Source organism: Gobio gobio (assembly GCF_949357685.1).
Source record: "Gobio gobio genome assembly, chromosome: 25".
Lineage (NCBI taxonomy): Eukaryota > Metazoa > Chordata > Actinopteri > Cypriniformes > Gobionidae > Gobio > Gobio gobio.
The window spans coordinates 7,630,195-7,647,924 of record NC_137121.1 but is presented as its reverse complement, the minus strand read 5'-3'; the positions used below and the strand labels follow the sequence as shown (position 1 = coordinate 7,647,924).

At 37.3% G+C, this 17,730-nt stretch overlaps 2 protein-coding genes across 4 annotated transcripts in view; both read right to left on the bottom strand.

Annotated features, from left to right (window-relative positions):
* The window catches only part of deaf1 (DEAF1 transcription factor), a 32,713-nt gene extending 27,472 nt beyond the window's left edge, over window positions 1-5,241 (bottom strand). Inside the window, 4 exon segments of the mRNA XM_079808740.1 lie at window positions 1,238-1,384; window positions 1,473-1,602; window positions 3,971-4,068; window positions 4,836-5,241. Coding sequence (XP_079664866.1) covers window positions 1,238-1,384; window positions 1,473-1,602; window positions 3,971-4,068; window positions 4,836-5,031 — 571 coding nt within the window. The 5' untranslated portion in view covers window positions 5,032-5,241.
* A 184-nt stretch (window positions 5,242-5,425) lies between these two features.
* Window positions 5,426-17,439, bottom strand: pgghg (protein-glucosylgalactosylhydroxylysine glucosidase). 3 transcript variants are annotated; one of them, XM_079808737.1, is made up of 14 exons: window positions 17,393-17,439; window positions 16,637-16,920; window positions 16,200-16,410; window positions 14,110-14,554; window positions 13,034-13,153; window positions 12,818-12,949; window positions 12,628-12,739; window positions 11,838-11,910; window positions 11,452-11,588; window positions 8,840-8,973; window positions 7,997-8,092; window positions 6,444-6,541; window positions 6,140-6,348; window positions 5,426-6,038 (listed from the first exon to the last, which is right to left on the bottom strand). In XM_079808737.1, exons 2-14 carry the CDS (start codon window positions 16,881-16,883, stop codon window positions 5,935-5,937), a joined length of 2,118 nt encoding a protein of 705 aa, XP_079664863.1. In that variant the 5' UTR covers window positions 16,884-16,920; window positions 17,393-17,439; the 3' UTR covers window positions 5,426-5,934. The 3 variants fall into 3 exon arrangements, with proteins under 3 accessions (XP_079664863.1, XP_079664864.1, XP_079664865.1); XM_079808738.1 differs by having other exon boundaries at window positions 5,476-6,038; window positions 17,267-17,401; XM_079808739.1 differs by having other exon boundaries at window positions 5,476-6,038; window positions 17,319-17,401.
* Between the last annotated feature and the right edge of the window lie 291 nt (window positions 17,440-17,730).

Genomic DNA, 17,730 nt, shown 5'->3' with positions numbered 1-17,730 from the left:
TTTTCTTGTTTTCTGGAAAACACTATTTAATTGAAGTGAGTTTTTGTTTATAAGGAAATATATCTGCCAATGGAGTAAGAAAAATAATGTTTCTGTTTGGAATCTTTAAGGAAGATTTTGGAAGATTATTTTTCTAATCCATTGGCAGATAATTTAGTTTGTTTCAAGCAAAAACTCAATTTATTTAGATTTTTTCCCCAGGAATCAAGAAAAAATATGTAATTTTCCTTAATAAAAGCATCTTGATTTAAGAATTTTTTGATATTTGGACTGGAAAAAAGACAGAAATACCAAGTCAGAAAAGCATGTTTTGTAGTGGTTTTACCTGTGGTGATCTAAATAGAGCACTTATTAAATTTAAATAAGAATAGAGTTCTAACTCCGTAATAATATTAAAATTTCACCCATTAAAACTTTTTGGTTGATGAAAGTTTTACAGATATTGTTAAATATCTATACATTTCCTGTGTCCTATCTCAAGCTACTCTACTGTCAGCTCAAGCTTTTGTCAAATATATATATATATATATATATATATATATAATAGAAAAGGGACCGGCCCCCAGGTATGTCCACAACATCAAATCCGGCCCCCTTTAAAAAAAGTTTGGACACCCCTGTTCTAAGGGAATAAAAACATAACGGCTCATTATACACCACTGAAAACATAGTTATGTATATTATATTGCATTTCTGTCAATAGATCCTCATAAATGCTACATACTGCACCTTTAAAACTGTTTTATGGTTCATGAGTTTTTTCAGGAACGTTTCATCAGCTGAACAATTGGATCGTTGTGAAACAATAGTACAACCCACTGAACAAACACTGTAATTCTTGACCTCACAGTCTTGTTTCTTTTCCTGTCACAAATTAAATATGGCAATACCCTGGCTGTGTCCAAAATTGTCCCCTATACCCTAAAATAAGGCACTATTTGAGGGGACAGCCATTTGTAGTGGTGTCCGAAACCATAGAGGACGTTATCGAGTGCACTCATTCAATTCCTTTTTAATTGATTATTAAATTGTTTAATTACGCCTTACACATCCATGGCAGAGTTCAAGATAAATCTTTTCATTACTATTGGAGCAGCTAGTTTGCTAAGTCTCAAGTGAGCTATATTAGTGGAGTAATGTAGTGAATAGTGAATGAGGCTATAGGGGTTGATTTCAGACACAGCTGTATGTGTGAGTTTCAGCAGGCGTCTGACGCCCCCATGTGGCCGCTGTGTACCTGATCCCAGTCTGTTTTTATACAGAATCCCACTCGTGTTCCTGCAGCGCACAGGAAGCTCGTTCTCGTACACCGATGGATCCCAGTTGTACTTCGAGCCGTCTTTATCGTGTCCAGATGTCAGAGGGGTGCTCGGGGTTTGGGGACCTGAGAGGGAAAAACAGAAACACTTAAGGAAATACTGCATTTCATTAAGTTTAAGATTTACAATTTAGTCCCTAAAACTCAAACGCACCGGGTGTCATTGGTGTCGCGGTGCCTTTCAGGCCTGTGGCATCCACGATGCTCCCATCCGTGTGCACCACGATCAGCGTGGCCTTCTGGGTACTCAGACTGTCTCCGATCTGAAGCGTGGTTCTGCCCGTCTGCAGGAATCAGTTGAGAAATATTACATCTGATCCAAAACACATTAACCATTACCATGCTTTTGGACATGTAATATGGTTTTATCATGGTATATGAATATAGGAATCATACAGTACCACGGTTTAATAAAAAAATAGTGAAAAAGCTAAATAAATTTAGCTGGAAGAGAACTGCAAAAACACAGAAAAACGCATCATTTTGATATGCGTACATTTTCAGATGAATAAAACATCACAATAAGGTTATCAATATTACTGAATACCTTTTTGTTGTTGGCAGATATGATCAAAATCAAACATTTTTGGACATCTAAGATGATATTATGATGGTATATGAATATACTAATCATACAGTACAGATTTTTTCTAAATTGAAGAGGTTCAATAGAGGTAAAAAAATCAATTATAGCCAGAAGAGAACTACAAAAATATAGTAAAACGCATATGTATACATTTTCAGATGAATAAAACATTATCAACATTATTGAACAAATTATTTATTTACTCATTATGAAAGTCTTTGGTGGAAATTATCAAAATATATTACATATGAATATAGTAATCCCATGGTACTTTGGTTTTGGTTCATTTGAAGAGGTTCAATAAAAGTAAAAAAAAACTAACAAAATAACAAAACAAAAAAAATGGCCTAAATAAAATCAAGCTACAAGAGAACTACAAAAATATAGTAAAACGCGTATTTTTAATATGCATATATTTTCAGATTAATAAAACATTACAATAAGGTTATTATTACTGAATACTAGGGCTGTCAAAAGATTAATCGCGATTAATCGCATCCAAAATAAAAGTTTGTGTTTACATAATATATGTGTGTGTACTCTGTTAATTATTATTTATATATAAATACACACACACACATTCATGTATATATTTAAGAAATATTTGCATGTATATACTGTATATACATTTATATAATCTATAATATAAATATAAATGTTTTATATATAAAAATAATATATTTTTCTTAAATATATACATGCTTGTGTGTGTATTTATATATAAATAATAATTAACAGAGTACACACACATATATTATGTAAACACAAACTTTTATTTCGGATGCGATTAATCGCGATTAATCTTTTGACAGCCCTACTGAATACCTTTTTGTTGTTGGCGGAAATTATCACAATCAAACATTTTTGAACATCTAAGCTGATATTATGATGGTATATGAATATACTAATCATACAGTACAGTTTTTTTCTAAATTGAAGAGGTTCAATAGAGGGGGAAAAAAAACATAAAATGATGAAAAAATCAATTATAGCCAGAAGAGAACTACAAAAATATAGTAAAATGTATACTATATATTTTCAGATGAATAAACATTATTGAACAACTTATTTATTTATTGACACTCATTATGAAAGTATTTGGTGGAAATTATCAAAATAAAATATATTACATATGAATACAAATATAGTAATCACATGGTACTGTGGTTTTGGTTCATTTGAAGAGGTTCAATAAAAGTAAAAAAAAACTTAATAAAACAAAAAAAATTGCCTAAATAAAATCAAGCTATAAGAGAACTAAAGAAATATAGTAAAATGCGTAATGCATATATTTTCAGATTAATAAAACATTACAATAAGGTTATTGACATTATTAAATAGCTTATTTATTATTCAAGTGTTTGGCGATTATTATTAAAACTAAATATTTTTGGGCATCTAAGATAGTTTTATAATGCTATATGAATAATATAGTTACTACACAGTACCACAGTTTGGGTTTATGGGTCAATGACATGACATGTATTTTTTGTGTCCGAATTCATTATTTTCCTAAAAATTCTTTTTTTATAAATACATGTCACATGTCAAATTGATCTAAAATATTTCCTTTATAAGAAACCCTTTTTTTTTTTTTTATTCAATTGACTTTTTGAGTTGTGGTGTTTCAAAGACCTAAAATGTCAGGTGGTGCGACCAGCAAATTTACATTTAAAAGTATCAATTCCCACTGCAATTGCAAAATTAAGTAAGAAATTTAAAGGTAAACCATTACATAATGTATACAAATATATATATTTTTAAACATAAAACTCCTTATAGAAAATTGGGTGTTTGAACACATAGAAAAGTGTCCGTTTATATGAATTGGAAGAAATGGAAAGGGAATTTACCATGTGATATGCATTTTAGACACTACAGTGATTCATATATATATATATGTATATTATTTTAAATGAATATATGGTTGCACCACCTGACATTTTCTGGGTGGTAAAATCAGAGATCTTGTTTAATAATGAATTAATGCCGTTAGACCGCTGAGGCGGACCAGACCAGACGTCATGTGAACGTACTCTGAAATGAGAAAGAGTTTTCTGTCTTACGAGCATGTGTTCAGGGAGCGACGCTGCTGTGGTGACTGTGGACGTGAACACAGTTTCATCTGAACTCTGAACGTCCCCAACAGTGACGGCTGTGACCTCTGCAAGAAAAAACACAAGCTGTTTCAAACTTTATATGACTTTGGGTAGGCGGCAATACTGAACCACATACACTACACAAAAGTTCAGCATTATGATTTTTAAATATTATGCTTATGCTCACCAAGGCTGCACTTATTTGTTAAAAAATAGTAAAAACTGTTTACTTTCACAGTAAAAACTGTGAAATAGTATTATAATATAAAATAACTGTTTTCTATGTGAATATATTGTCAAATGTAATTGATTCCTGTGAATTTTCAGCATCGTTACGCCAGTCTTCAGTGTCACATAATCCTTCAGAAAACATTCTGATAAGATGATTAGCAGCTGAATTAATATTAGTACTTATTACAAAAACTATTAATAATGGCCCTCATTATAATCAATGTTGAAAACAGCTTTTCTGCTTAATATCATATTCATAATATTAATATTCATATTCATGCACTATGTTATTTACATGGTACTCCAAAGTATTAAAAACAAATACCATGGTACTTTTTAGCAGTTGCTTTCTGAATACTGCTAAGAGTTTGATTTTTAATGTAATGACAATGTTTCCTCAAACGAGTATTAATGATAATAATAATAATATCAACGTTGTTTAAACAAACCTTATGCTATATATCAGAGAATAAAGGTAATTAAATGCATGATGGTTCAAAGAAAATGCGTATGATGTTCAGGAAAATTGACTTTCATTGTAATCAATAATCAACTCTTCGTTATAAACACAAAATCAGCTGATGCGCATGCGCACACTCACCCGCATACGCCGCTTCGGCATCGTCCGGGTTCGGCAGTGATTCGGCGATGTCGATGTTTCCCGCTTCACTCATTACAGTCATCGTGGCGACTTCGGCCTCCGATTCGGTATCCGAACCCACAGCCTCTCCCGCAGACACGCTCTCGGACGCGTCGCCCAGCTCGAGCGCTTTCGCCGCCGGTTCAGTCGCGTCCATTTCAAAACAGCGGCGCACGAAAGCAGCCGAAATTATCCGAAGGATTGTCGAGAGGTGCACGTCCCTCGCGATTTGTAAACGCGCAGGTATCCAAAAAGCGCTTAGTCAACTTCCACGAATAGATTACGGATTTATTAAAACGATTGTTTTTCTTAGGGTGTAAAAGAAAAGAAAATGGTTGCAGGATAATGGCCTCCGAGTGCCTTTACTGGGGACGGGGATCAACACAGGAAGGAGAGCAAGCGGAAATTACCGAATCAAAACGGAAATTACCGAAAGAACACGACATAGCACGAAACTACTCTTGACAACAACGTGATTTGCAGTGACACAAATGTAGTTTTTAAAGTTTTGTGGATTTGAAAATGTTATTTCAAATTAAATTACTTGCAATACTAATAAATGTCTTGGTTTTATTGTGTTTGTGATATTTCAAGAGAAATAATCATTAAAAACGTGTTTTTATTCATTTTAATATGAATAAAAACATTACATTAATCAGTATATTTCTGAATACCTTATAGATTTAACATTTTTGCTGTTTATTATAAAAGTGTTTGCCGAAAATCACTCAGATAAAACTACAAACTATGAGATTTAATAAAGCAAGGAAGGCAACTTATTGATTTAGGTCAATTTTCAACAACAAAAAAATACAATTAGGCCTACCTTATCAATAATTGTATTGTTAACAGATTTCTCAGTATTCCCAGAGTGATTCATGTAACAATAATAATAATATAATTCAAATATTTGGCATAATAGTACATTATTACAGTAAAATGTGGTATTTTTTGAATATACTGTACCATACTAGTGTACGTCAAAGTCTTGATAAAGTGTTTATAAAAAAGTATTAACATTTCCAAAAATGTGGAAGAAATCCCAATACACAAGCAAACATCAGACAGCTGGTTTGTGACGTGGATCATCAGACCGGTGAGCAGTAAAACCGGCATTCACTTTACGGATCTGACCAGGCTGCCGGAGAAACGTCACTGACTGTCCTGTGGAAGATATTTAATTAAAAATATTAATACATGGCCATAACAAACACCCTTAATTTCTATTCATCATCTGTTGTTGGTCCGTTACGTTTGTTTATTACCTGGAATAAGTGGGATTGTATTTCCAGCATTCAGGACAATTTCCAGAGCGAACGGCTCCTTGCTCCCAGACTTCCTCACCGAAACACTCACTTCCGCACTCTTTACCAACCAATCCATCTTGTTGCCAAGATAACTCACACCTCTCACACTGAGGGCATCCACGTCCCGTGGGAGCAGCGGAGCAAAGGCGAGATGCTCCTTCTGCACTCTGTGCAACACAGGACAGGTACAACACACACAGAGTGAAGTCCAGATGTGATAAAGAGACGTTCTCTCTTTTCAAGCTGGCAGTGATTTTATCACCTGAAGCCAGTGTAGCCAAACAGCACGGCCTGCAGAAAGCCGCCCATACCGGTGAGGAAGTTCACACACCCAGAGCCATCAGCCGACTCACTCCACACCTGCACAAAGAGAGAGAGAGAGAGAGAGAGAGAGAGAGAGTACTGCTTTATAGATATAGTGTACGATGTAAAGTATACTTTAGCATATAGTTTCTTTTTGTGCTCCCTGGGCTTGGAATGATATGCAAAATATAGTTAAACTAGACATACTGCCACCTCTGAGTACTTTTAAATGTCTCTTGCAAAGTGCTTTTCTTTATTTTATGTTTATTAATTGCTTTGTATGATTGTTTTTGTGGTTATGTATGAAACTCTATGTGCTGCCGTCTTGACCAGGTCTCCCTGGAAGAAGAGATTTAATATCTCAATGGGACCTCCTGGTTAAATAAATCAAATCAAATAAATAAATACTGCCGTTTATTTTTTTAAATAGTACTGTATGTAACAATAAATGTTTATTTGTTGTCACATGACCCCATTATATTGCATATTTATTTCTGCGATCATCTATGAAAGCTTGTTTCTGCCACAGAATAAAAAAAGTTAATTGCAACTTTATCTCGCAATTCTGACTTTTTTATCGCAATTTCATGAAAAACTCAAGCAAGATGTTTTCATCTAAAAAATAAATACATTTATTATGCAGTTTTTATTTTAATTTAATCAAATAGTGTGGGATTTTATAATTTATATTTTATTATCATCTTATGCAACGCCAAATGATTTGGGGTTTTTTAAAGTCAAAATTTAAAGATTTTTTCGCTGAAGCATTGTGAAATATTACAATTTAAAATAACTTTTCTATTTTATAAGTTTTCTATTTAAATATATGTTAAAATGTAATTTATTCCTGTGATCAAAGCTGAATTATCAGCCATTTCTCCAGTCTTCAGTGTCACATGATCCTTCAGAAATCATTCTAATATGATGATTAGATGCTCAAGAAACATTTATGATTATTATCAGTGTTGAAAACTGATGTGCCATTTAATATTTTGTGGAATCGTGATACACTAGTAATGAATTTAATTTAAAAAAAAATCGTGTTTGATAAGGTTTCGACTTTATTCATTACACTGAAAAAGGAAAACAACTTCTGCATTGCATTGTGGGATATGGTTTCCATAAAATGTCCTCTGCTTGCATACTTAATTCGGAAATATTGCATTGCATACATATTGCATACAGCAAAAATAAAGTAAATAGTATGCAAATATAGGTAACACTTTAGTATGGTGAACACATATTCACTATTTACTATGACTTTTGCCTCAATAAACTCCTTATTAATAGTTAGTAAGGTAGATTTTGTAGCGTTTGAGTTTAGGTATTGGGTAGCATTAAGGGATGATAAGGTCATGCAGAATAACGCATTAATATGTGCTTTATAAGTACTAATCAATTGTAATATGCATGCTAATTAGTTAATAGTGAGAATTGAACCCTAAAAATGAAGTGTTACCCAAATATAGTGTGAGACGCGCTGGCATCTGCTGAGAGAGGGCTGGGACGTACCTGAAAGGGTTTCTGGATATTTTTGAAGCATTTCTGCAGAAGGTTTTTGGCTTTTTCAGTCTCTCCAAGTTCAAGCCAACCTAACGCAAACATGCCCTACAAACACACACACACACACACACACACATATATATACACATATTTACACTTCCTGCACAATTTACAATTTTTTACTGTGCAAAAAAAAACAAAAACAAATTTGGATTCACAGATAATAATAGGCTTTATGTTGAACGTCAAAAACAAGTCTCATAGCATCCGCTTGTCTGAGAAAGTGATCTATGGACTCTTAAAGGGATAGTTCACCCAAAAATAAAAACTTTAATTCCTCACCCTCATGTCGTTCCAAATCCGTTTCATTCATCTTTGAAACACAAATGAAGATATTTTTAATGAAATCTGAGAGATTACTGTCCCCCCATTGACAGTCTACGCAACTACCACTTTCAATCCTCAGAAAGGTAATAAAGACATCATTTGAAACAACATTTCGGAAAGATACGAGGGTGAGTAATTAATGTCAGAATTGTCATTTTTTGTGTGAACTATCCCTTTAAGTTAATCAGCGAAGCTAGCGAGTTATTTTATTGTTGCTGTTTTATTCGATTTAAACATCTAAATGTGAGAGAGAAGATATCAATCTGCACATGCGATGGACACCGGTTATGCTCATCTTTGCTCGCTCCTTTGAAGGCATCTTGAGTAAAACGACATGTACAAAAGACCTGAACCGGAAGCGATGCGACCTGTTTTACAGAATATGGAAGTTTGATGTGCATAACCCCCATAATACACACATCCCACGCAGAGCATGATGGGTACGGCATAGTGTGTGTGACTTACCCATGTCATGGCTGGTCCGAGTGGATCTGTGACCGCCTCATATGCTTCCAGATCATTGCGTCTGACCTCTGGGGTCATGGGGAGGGCCAGTGGGTATCCCAGCAACACTGCGTCTGCCTGCTTGACTTGACTTCCTGTGGAATATGAAGCAGTCGCACACACCAGTACCTTCAGAAATATATCAATATTTTAATTTGCAACAAAGAATACAACATTTAAAAGAAAAATGCCAATAAACAAAATATTCTACATGAAATTCTTACATTACACCATAAAACAGTTTTACAATCAATTTAATTATTAGAGTTTTTTAAAGGGGTCCTATAATGCACCTTTTTACAAGATCTAAAATAAGTCTCTGATGTCCCCAGAGTGTGTATGTGAAGTTTTAGCTCAAAATACCCCACAGATCATTTTTATAGCATGTTAAAATTGCCACTTTTTGAGGGTGAGCAAAAAAACGCTGTTTTTGTGTGTACCTTTAAATGTAAATGAGGCCAACTGATATTGACCAACTGACATTGACCTACTGACATTGACCAACTGACATTGACCTACTGACATTGACCAACTGACATTGACCTACTGACATTGACCAACTGACATTGACCTACTGACTTTGACCAACTGACATTGACCAACTGACATTGACCTACTGACATTGCCCTACTGACATTGACCAACTGACATTGACCAACTGACATTGAACAACTGACATTGACCTACTGACATTGCCCTACTGACATTGACCAACTGACATTGACCAACTGACATTGACCTACTGACATTGACCTACTGACATTGACCAACTGACATTGACCTACTGACATTGACCAACTGACATTGACCAACTGACATTGCCCTACTGATATTGACCTACTGACATTGACCTACTGACATTGACCAACTGACATTGCCCTACTGACATTGACCTACTGACATTGACCAACTGACATTGACCAACTGACATTGCCCTACTGACATTGCCCTACTGATATTGACCTACTGACATTGCCCTACTGACATTGCCCAACTGACATTGCCCTACTGACATTGACCTACTGACATTGACCAACTGACATTGACCAACTGACATTGCCCTACTGACATTGCCCTACTGATATTGACCAACTGACACTGACCTACTGACATTGCCCTACTGACATTGCCCAACTGACATTGCCCTACTGACATTGCCCTACTGACATTGACCTACTGACATTGCCCTACTGACATTGCCCAACTGACATTGCCCAACTGACACTGACCTACTGACATTGACCAACTGACAATGACCAACTGACATTGACCAACTGACATTGCCCTACTGACATTGACCTACTGACATTGACCAACTGACATTGACCAACTGACATTGCCCTACTGACATTGCCCTACTGATATTGACCAACTGACACTGACCTACTGACATTGACCTACTGACATTGCCCTACTGACATTGCCCAACTGACATTGCCCTACTGACATTGCCCTACTGACATTGCCCAACTGACATTGCCCTACTGACATTGACCTACTGACATTGACCAACTGACATTGACCAACTGACATTGCCCTACTGACATTGCCCTACTGATATTGACCAACTGACACTGACCTACTGACATTGACCTACTGACATTGCCCTACTGACATTGCCCAACTGACATTGGCCTACTGACATTGCCCAACTGACACTGACCTACTGACATTGACCAACTGACAATGACCAACTGACATTGACCAACTGACATTGCCCTACTGATATTGACCAACTGACATTGCCCTACTGACATTGCCCTACTGACATTGACCTACTGACATTGACCTACTGACATTGCCCTACTGACATTGCCCTACTGACATTGACCTACTGACATTGCCCTACTGACATTGACCAACTGACATTGACCAACTGACATTGCCCTACTGACATTGACCTACTGACATTGACCTACTGACATTGCCCTACTGACATTGCCCTACTGACATTGACCTACTGACATTGCCCTACTGACATTGACCAACTGACATTGACCAACTGACATTGCCCTACTGACATTGACCAACTGTCATTGACCAACTGACAATGACCAACTGACATTGACCAACTGACATTGCCCTACTGATATTGACCAACTGACATTGACCTACTGACATTGACCAACTGACATTGACCTACTGCCATTGACCTACTGACATTGACCAACTGACATTGACCTACTGACATTGACCAACTGACATTGACCTACTGACATTGACCTACTGACATTGACCAACTGACACTGACCAACTGACATTGACCAACTGACATTGACCTACTGACACTGACCAACTGACATTGACCAACTGACATTGCCCTACTGACATTGACCAACTGACATTGCCCTACTGACACTGACCAACTGACATTGACCTACTGAAATTGACCTACTGACACTGACCTTGGGACAAGGGAACTGGAAGTTCAACAATGAACTAATTTCTGGGTTTTAGGACTCATTCCTGCGGTGCTCAATTTCTGAGGTGTCCTTGTTTAGAAAGGTGAATCTGGCCTATGATATAATGACATTTACTACAACATGAACATGAGGCTGAAGAGGGCATCTCACCCTGCTTGTAGCCATCAAACTCTGGGTGATACTTCAGTTCTGGGTCAAAGGGAATTTTGATCTTATCAGCAACGTCCTGCCATGTGGGAGGAGCCGTCTGAGCTAACAGGCCGCACAACTCCACAGCAAATTGAAGACTAAACATTGGACAGAACGAAAGAAAAACATCTCAAATATGTTCATTCTGAGTAATATTTCAATACTCAGTATTTTTTGGTTGTTTTATCGTCCACTGGATCGTAAGTTTGATTGCTTATAAAAGTAACAGCACATCTATCACACAATTTGAGGCGTCATTCCTGTCTGTAGCATTAACGGTAAGGACAAGTGCACTGAGGGTTAGGGATTTGTTCAAATCATGAGTGATTATAAACACAAACACACACCTGCTTTGGGCGACAGCATTGGTGAACACTGAGTTGTCAACAGTGAAGTAGTACTCATCAGGAGGAATCACACCTAACAGATAAGCAACACAAAAACCACAAAGAAGAGTACATCACCATATCAAAACAAGACATTTGACCAGTTTACACTGGTTCTAATGTGTCATTTCACTTTGTTCATTTTTCTTTATTTATTAATTATTTTATGAATTAATTAGTATTCATATATATATATATACATACATTGTATTATTTACTTTATTTTTAATTAATTTCATTATACATTTTATTATTTAATTAGTTTTCAAACCCTGAATGTGCAATAAAAAAATGTAAATCATAAAAAAATGCAAAATGGTGTCAATTCAAAGCATTCTGTGCCACTTCAGCCATTAATCCAAGCATCTGAATACATGCATGACCAATGATGTCATGACCAGTGTTGTTTTAGTATTATTTATGTACTAATATATACTATACACTATATCATATTTTTGTTATTAATATTTTTAATTTTGATATTTTCAGGGGTTTTTTTTGTTTAATTCAGTCATTCTAAATGAGTAATTTTGTTATGTGCTTTTGCCAATTTTTTCAGTTTTATTGTTTATAATGTTTTTAATTAATTAATTTAATTAATTTATTTTGTTTAATTTGTTTATTTTTATTTCAGTCTTAGTTTGAAATAAACTTTTCATTTTAATGACTTTACTTAAACTTATTTCAGTTGTAAAGACAACATTTGTAATTTTCATTAAATATGTGTTCATCTTTTACACACATGGTTTACCTTTGATATGGTACTGCTGGTCAGTAGGGTCCCATGTGACCCGTGAAACCCAGTAGTCAGCAACCCCACACACCACCTCACTCCCCCGCCCTTCTTTGAACATCTCCAGGTCCTGTGTGATGATGGAGGAGACACAGAAGCTGCATTTCTGGTACAGGTGTAGGAGTGTTTCCGAGTGTATCATCTGTACCTGTGTGAGATAGAAGTACTGCTGGAAAGCCAGAACCACGTCTCCGTTGATGTGGATCTCCTGCTGGGAATAAATGTCCTCTGGACAAACGTCACGGCCCGTTACCGCACTCTCCCACGCAAACTTCAATCCCTGATTAAATGGGAAGGAAAACGGAATATAAGAGTATATAAAGATACATATAATTCAAAAACAACACCCGATTACCCACTGCACCTTGTAGCCCATCTGCTGGGCGTTTGCTCGGGCACCTTCTACTGTTCCCACACGGTATTCCAGTACAGCCCTGGCCAGACTGGGATAAAAGAGCGCAACACTGGGGTACATCCATGTGTCCTGCAGGGGGAGCCAGAGAGATGTTTAATGTTAAAATAACTTCCCCTCCATCTTCATCTCTTCTCTTGAATGACATCCACCAATAGCAATCCCCAACCATCCAATCAATTCCCGGTGAACAAAATCAAGCCCCGCCCTACATTTGTTCTTGTTTGAGAAGCCGTTTCACTTGGAAATACGTCACAATATGGAAGAAAAGTCTATCTCTACTTTAAAGTTGGCGTGAAACGGAAGTTGAGATCGTCTTTTTCTCCTTATTGTGACGTATATCCGAGTGAAACGGCTTCTCAAACAAGAACAAATGTAGGGCGGGGCTTGATTTTGTTCATTGGGAATTGATTGGATCGTTGGAAGTTGGGCGTTGCTAACAAAATGGAGGCATATTTGAATGCCAGTTTGCACTCAGTTGTGGAGAAAAACTTGATCTATCTCTTAAATAAATGTATTATCTCTCTAAATCTTTTCTACATGTTACTGAGCATATTTCCTCACTTTTCGCTGGTTTATGCTACAGATTTAACTTATTTTAAGCCTTTTATGGCTTTATTTCTGTCAAAGTTTTTTCTCAGCTCTCCCTTATAAGGGGGCGCGCCGTAAGCGCATTCACACACACTGCATTCCTCAGTGCGAGCAGTCACAACAAGCTGTTTGTCTGACTATATTGAGTACTTTTTACAAAAAAAAAGCTTTTATTTCTCATATATTTCTCTCTTTTTGCCTCAAGTCCTTCCTGAAGAAGGTATTGTGTACACCGAGAAATAGCACATGACCGGGAGAGAAGAGAAGTCGTTTCGATGGGGGAGGGAAAGTTAACGTATTTGATTAAAGATTATATGGGTAAATTAATTTTTAAAAATGAATGAAGTGCACAGATAAATCAGTTATAGTAAACACTACAATATTAAATATAAAAATACGAATTGTAAAATTCGATTTCATGCTGACTTTAAACTCACCTGGTCCCAGAACACATGCCCAAGGTAATCCTCATCTTTGCTCCCGTTGGACAAACCCCCAGGACTGACCCCTCCAAACACAAACGCTCCGTTTGCCTCCTTAATTGAAGATGGGAAAGAACTGAGAAGATAAAACATGCAGCCAATCAGAGCACGGTTCAGGGTCTCTGCTCCCACCACCTCAATGCTGCTCCCCTTCCAAAGCTCCGCCCAACTCCTCAGGTGGGAGGGGCGTAAGTCACCAGTATCAATAAGCCCCAAACCAGTATCAAAACATGATTTGGCGCTCATGTCACTCTCAGCAAGGGCAACCAGGAAAACCCAGCTGGACTGGCTCTGGTCGGGCGGGAGGGTAAGAGTAGATGGGATGGGCGTCCAGAGCAGGTGCACAAATGGACGGATTCCTCCAGGAGTCTCTGAAGAGACGGTCTGTCCAAAAATATGCCTGAAGAGAAGAAAGGGTCTGCTGACACATGAAGTGTTTATGTGTGTTTGATTGTTATTGTACAGGCCCTGTATTAAAGGGGTGGTAAAACACATTCTTTCGAAGGCTTGATTGTGTTTGTGGGGTGCACTGTAACATGTGTTCATGCTTCGTTTTTAAAAAATTGCATATTTTTCATATATTTGACCTTTATTCTACACTGCTCTGTCCCTCCTTGTAAAAACGGTCTGATGGTTTCCGGGTTCTATGAAGCCGGTCCCTCAAAAGTACGCAATGGGCTCAGATTGGTTAGCTGGCCCAGTGTGTTGTGATTCGCTAACCGCCTAGTGCACGTTTATCGGAAACGTCACACCCCTTCCCTTTACTGTAGACTGTGCTTTGGTAGTATTAGAAACAATGGCGTCAATAAAACCATACCAATTTGAGCCCGAATTGGACCCAGAACATTTTAGTGAAGATGATCGAGCAGAACCTGTTCATTCCTCAAGAGTAAAGACTGCGGATCTATAGTGATCGGCACTGTTACTTTTGTATTTTTAGAACGATTATAGCCAAATATCTGTCGCATGAACTATTAACCCAAAACGAACACTAAACATTGGCTTTACTAGTAGCCAAATCACACACAGAACCATGTTTAGCATGCCTGTAGATAAACAATACATAAAAGCTCTAATCAAAGAATCATTTACACTAATGCCAAGTTCACTGTTGAGATTTTAAAAAAAGTTTGTAACTTTAGGTGTTTGTCGGATAACGTTAAGTATGAATGAGCATTTAACAAGCGTTGTCATTTGTTTACTTCTTTGCTACAACGTACAATTAATAATACGAACTATTACAGGAAAACACATCGACGAAAAACAAATCCGACTTACAGGTTGTGGCCCGTAAAAAGCTTCTGTTTTTAAATCCATCTTTCAGGACAAGCCGTTGTGCGAATCCTGCATTGAACTTGCGAAGATTGTGGAAGCTTTCCTCCGTGAAATGTGCAGCACAGGGAGCGAGATCTGGGTAATAATTATGAAGAAACGAGTTAAAAATAAACTTTAACCATTGATCCCTAACTCCCCCGTCCCTAGGAAGGCTGAACAAAGTTGACCTGCAATCCGGATGAAAATAACAGCGTTTCGTCGGCATTGCGGCAACAACACTCAAGCCTACTAACTTTACCACAACAACTCTTCCCCACAGCGATACAAAATGGCCTCGCCCCCCTTATTTAATATTCTCGGAGGAGGGGTTTATGTAAATATTGGGGCTGGTGATGTCAGAGATCCTGGAGGAATGTCTGTAGTCCCTACCGGCCGTTTGCTGTAGTCCTTAGAAACGGATTTCTTTAAAAGCAAATATCTCCCTTTGCTTTAAACTTTGAACGTTGTAACTTTGCAGATGTTGTTTATGCTCAAACAGCAACATTACACACTAGCTAAAGTTAGAAAAGTGAAATCGTGTTTTACCACCCCTTTAAGTAGCACATAAAGTACTGAATGAAACGTTTTTCTGTTGCTGAAACACTGACTCCACTTTATCTGAGGTAAATTACACAAACTTTTCCAAGACTGCAAGCGGCTAAATCCAGCCATGGCTGAAGACGAACACACCAATTGCAATTCAGTATGCAAATATTATAAAGTGGATGTACCTCCCACCCTTGTAGTCTGGTGCATTCTGGAAATCAATGTCATCACTGTGGGGTTTGAAAGAGCTCTCTAGCTGAACCGTGATTGGTTCGGCACTGGTTTCCGAGCGCTTGAGGAGAACTTCCATGACCAGAAGGTTTGATTGATGCCGGTGAGCGTACAAAACCTGAGCGGCCTCGAAACGAGGCGTGACCACGGTATGAGAGAAAATACCTGATACACAGAGAGAGAGAGAGAGAGAGAGAGAGAGAGAGTCTTGTAGTATGTGTTTGAATGCAGTATCATGTGTGTGTGTGTGTGTGTGTGTGTGTGTGTGTGTGTGTGTGTGTGTGTGTGTGTGTGTGTGTGTGTGTGTGTGTGTGTGTGTGTGTGTGTGTGTGTGTGTGTGTGTGTGTGTGTGTGTGTGTGTGTGGGTGTGTGTGTGTGTGTGTGTTCTAACCCGTGTGCATGTCTAACTTGTACACGTGTCGTCCCACTTCTGCCGTCATCACTTGAACTGCTAATGGACATGGAATGTTGCCGCGGTGACAAGTCCCGCCTTCACCGTTATAAACCCCGCCCATATGCATAATTGAATCAAACACTCTCCATCCCAGCAGCCCGTTGACCAGCGGTGGCATGAAGCGAGGGTCAGAGGGCAGAGTGTCGGAGGTGAAGATGTACGGGTCGACAGGGTCAGAGGTCATTTTTGGGCAGTTCTGCCGTTTTTCAAAAGAAAAACATCTGGAAAAGATGAGGAGAGATGGGATTTTGAGCCATTTGAGATCATGTGACAAAAAATATATATAACAGTTAAACTGAAAATCATAACCACAGACAGAACCCTGTAAAACCTCATAACTACGGTCAGCAAATCTCATTATTATGTTAATTTTTACTTAACATATAGTCATAATTATGAAAATGATGCATAAAAACTATGCAAAATGCATTAATATTCTTTCAAAATTATTATTATTATTATTATTTACATGTTTTTGTGCGCTTTACTCCTATACTTTTACTGTAGGTGCCTTTTAAACCCGTGACAACTGCACTTTGATCACCGTAACCAAAATAAAAGCTTTACCAATGCAAACAAACACAGCTGAGATCCCACTATATCCTTTCAAATGACTCACTTTGACTAACGATCAAAACAATGAAGTTACTCATTTAACAGAAACAAGCTTCGTGATAAAACTTCAGTACTTACTGGTGTATCAAACATCTGTTGTGCGTCCCCTCGTCGGACGTGAAAAAAGAGGCGGAGCAACAGACACGTGATTGGAAAGGGCGGGATTGCGCTCGAACAGCGTCTCTGATTGGTCAAGTACTTGGCTCCCTTTTTAAAATAAAAAAAAGTGAACAAATGCCTCCAAAGAATCCTTCGTTATAATATAAAGACCACATTTCTAATGTGATTTGCTTTAAAATGGGTCATATCATAGTTTTGTGATAAATGTTTTCTTTATTTTTTGCTGAGGTTATTTTAGTGTTAGTCACCTTGTACTAAAATCAGAGCTGTTGTCTGAATAATGGCAGAAAAAAACA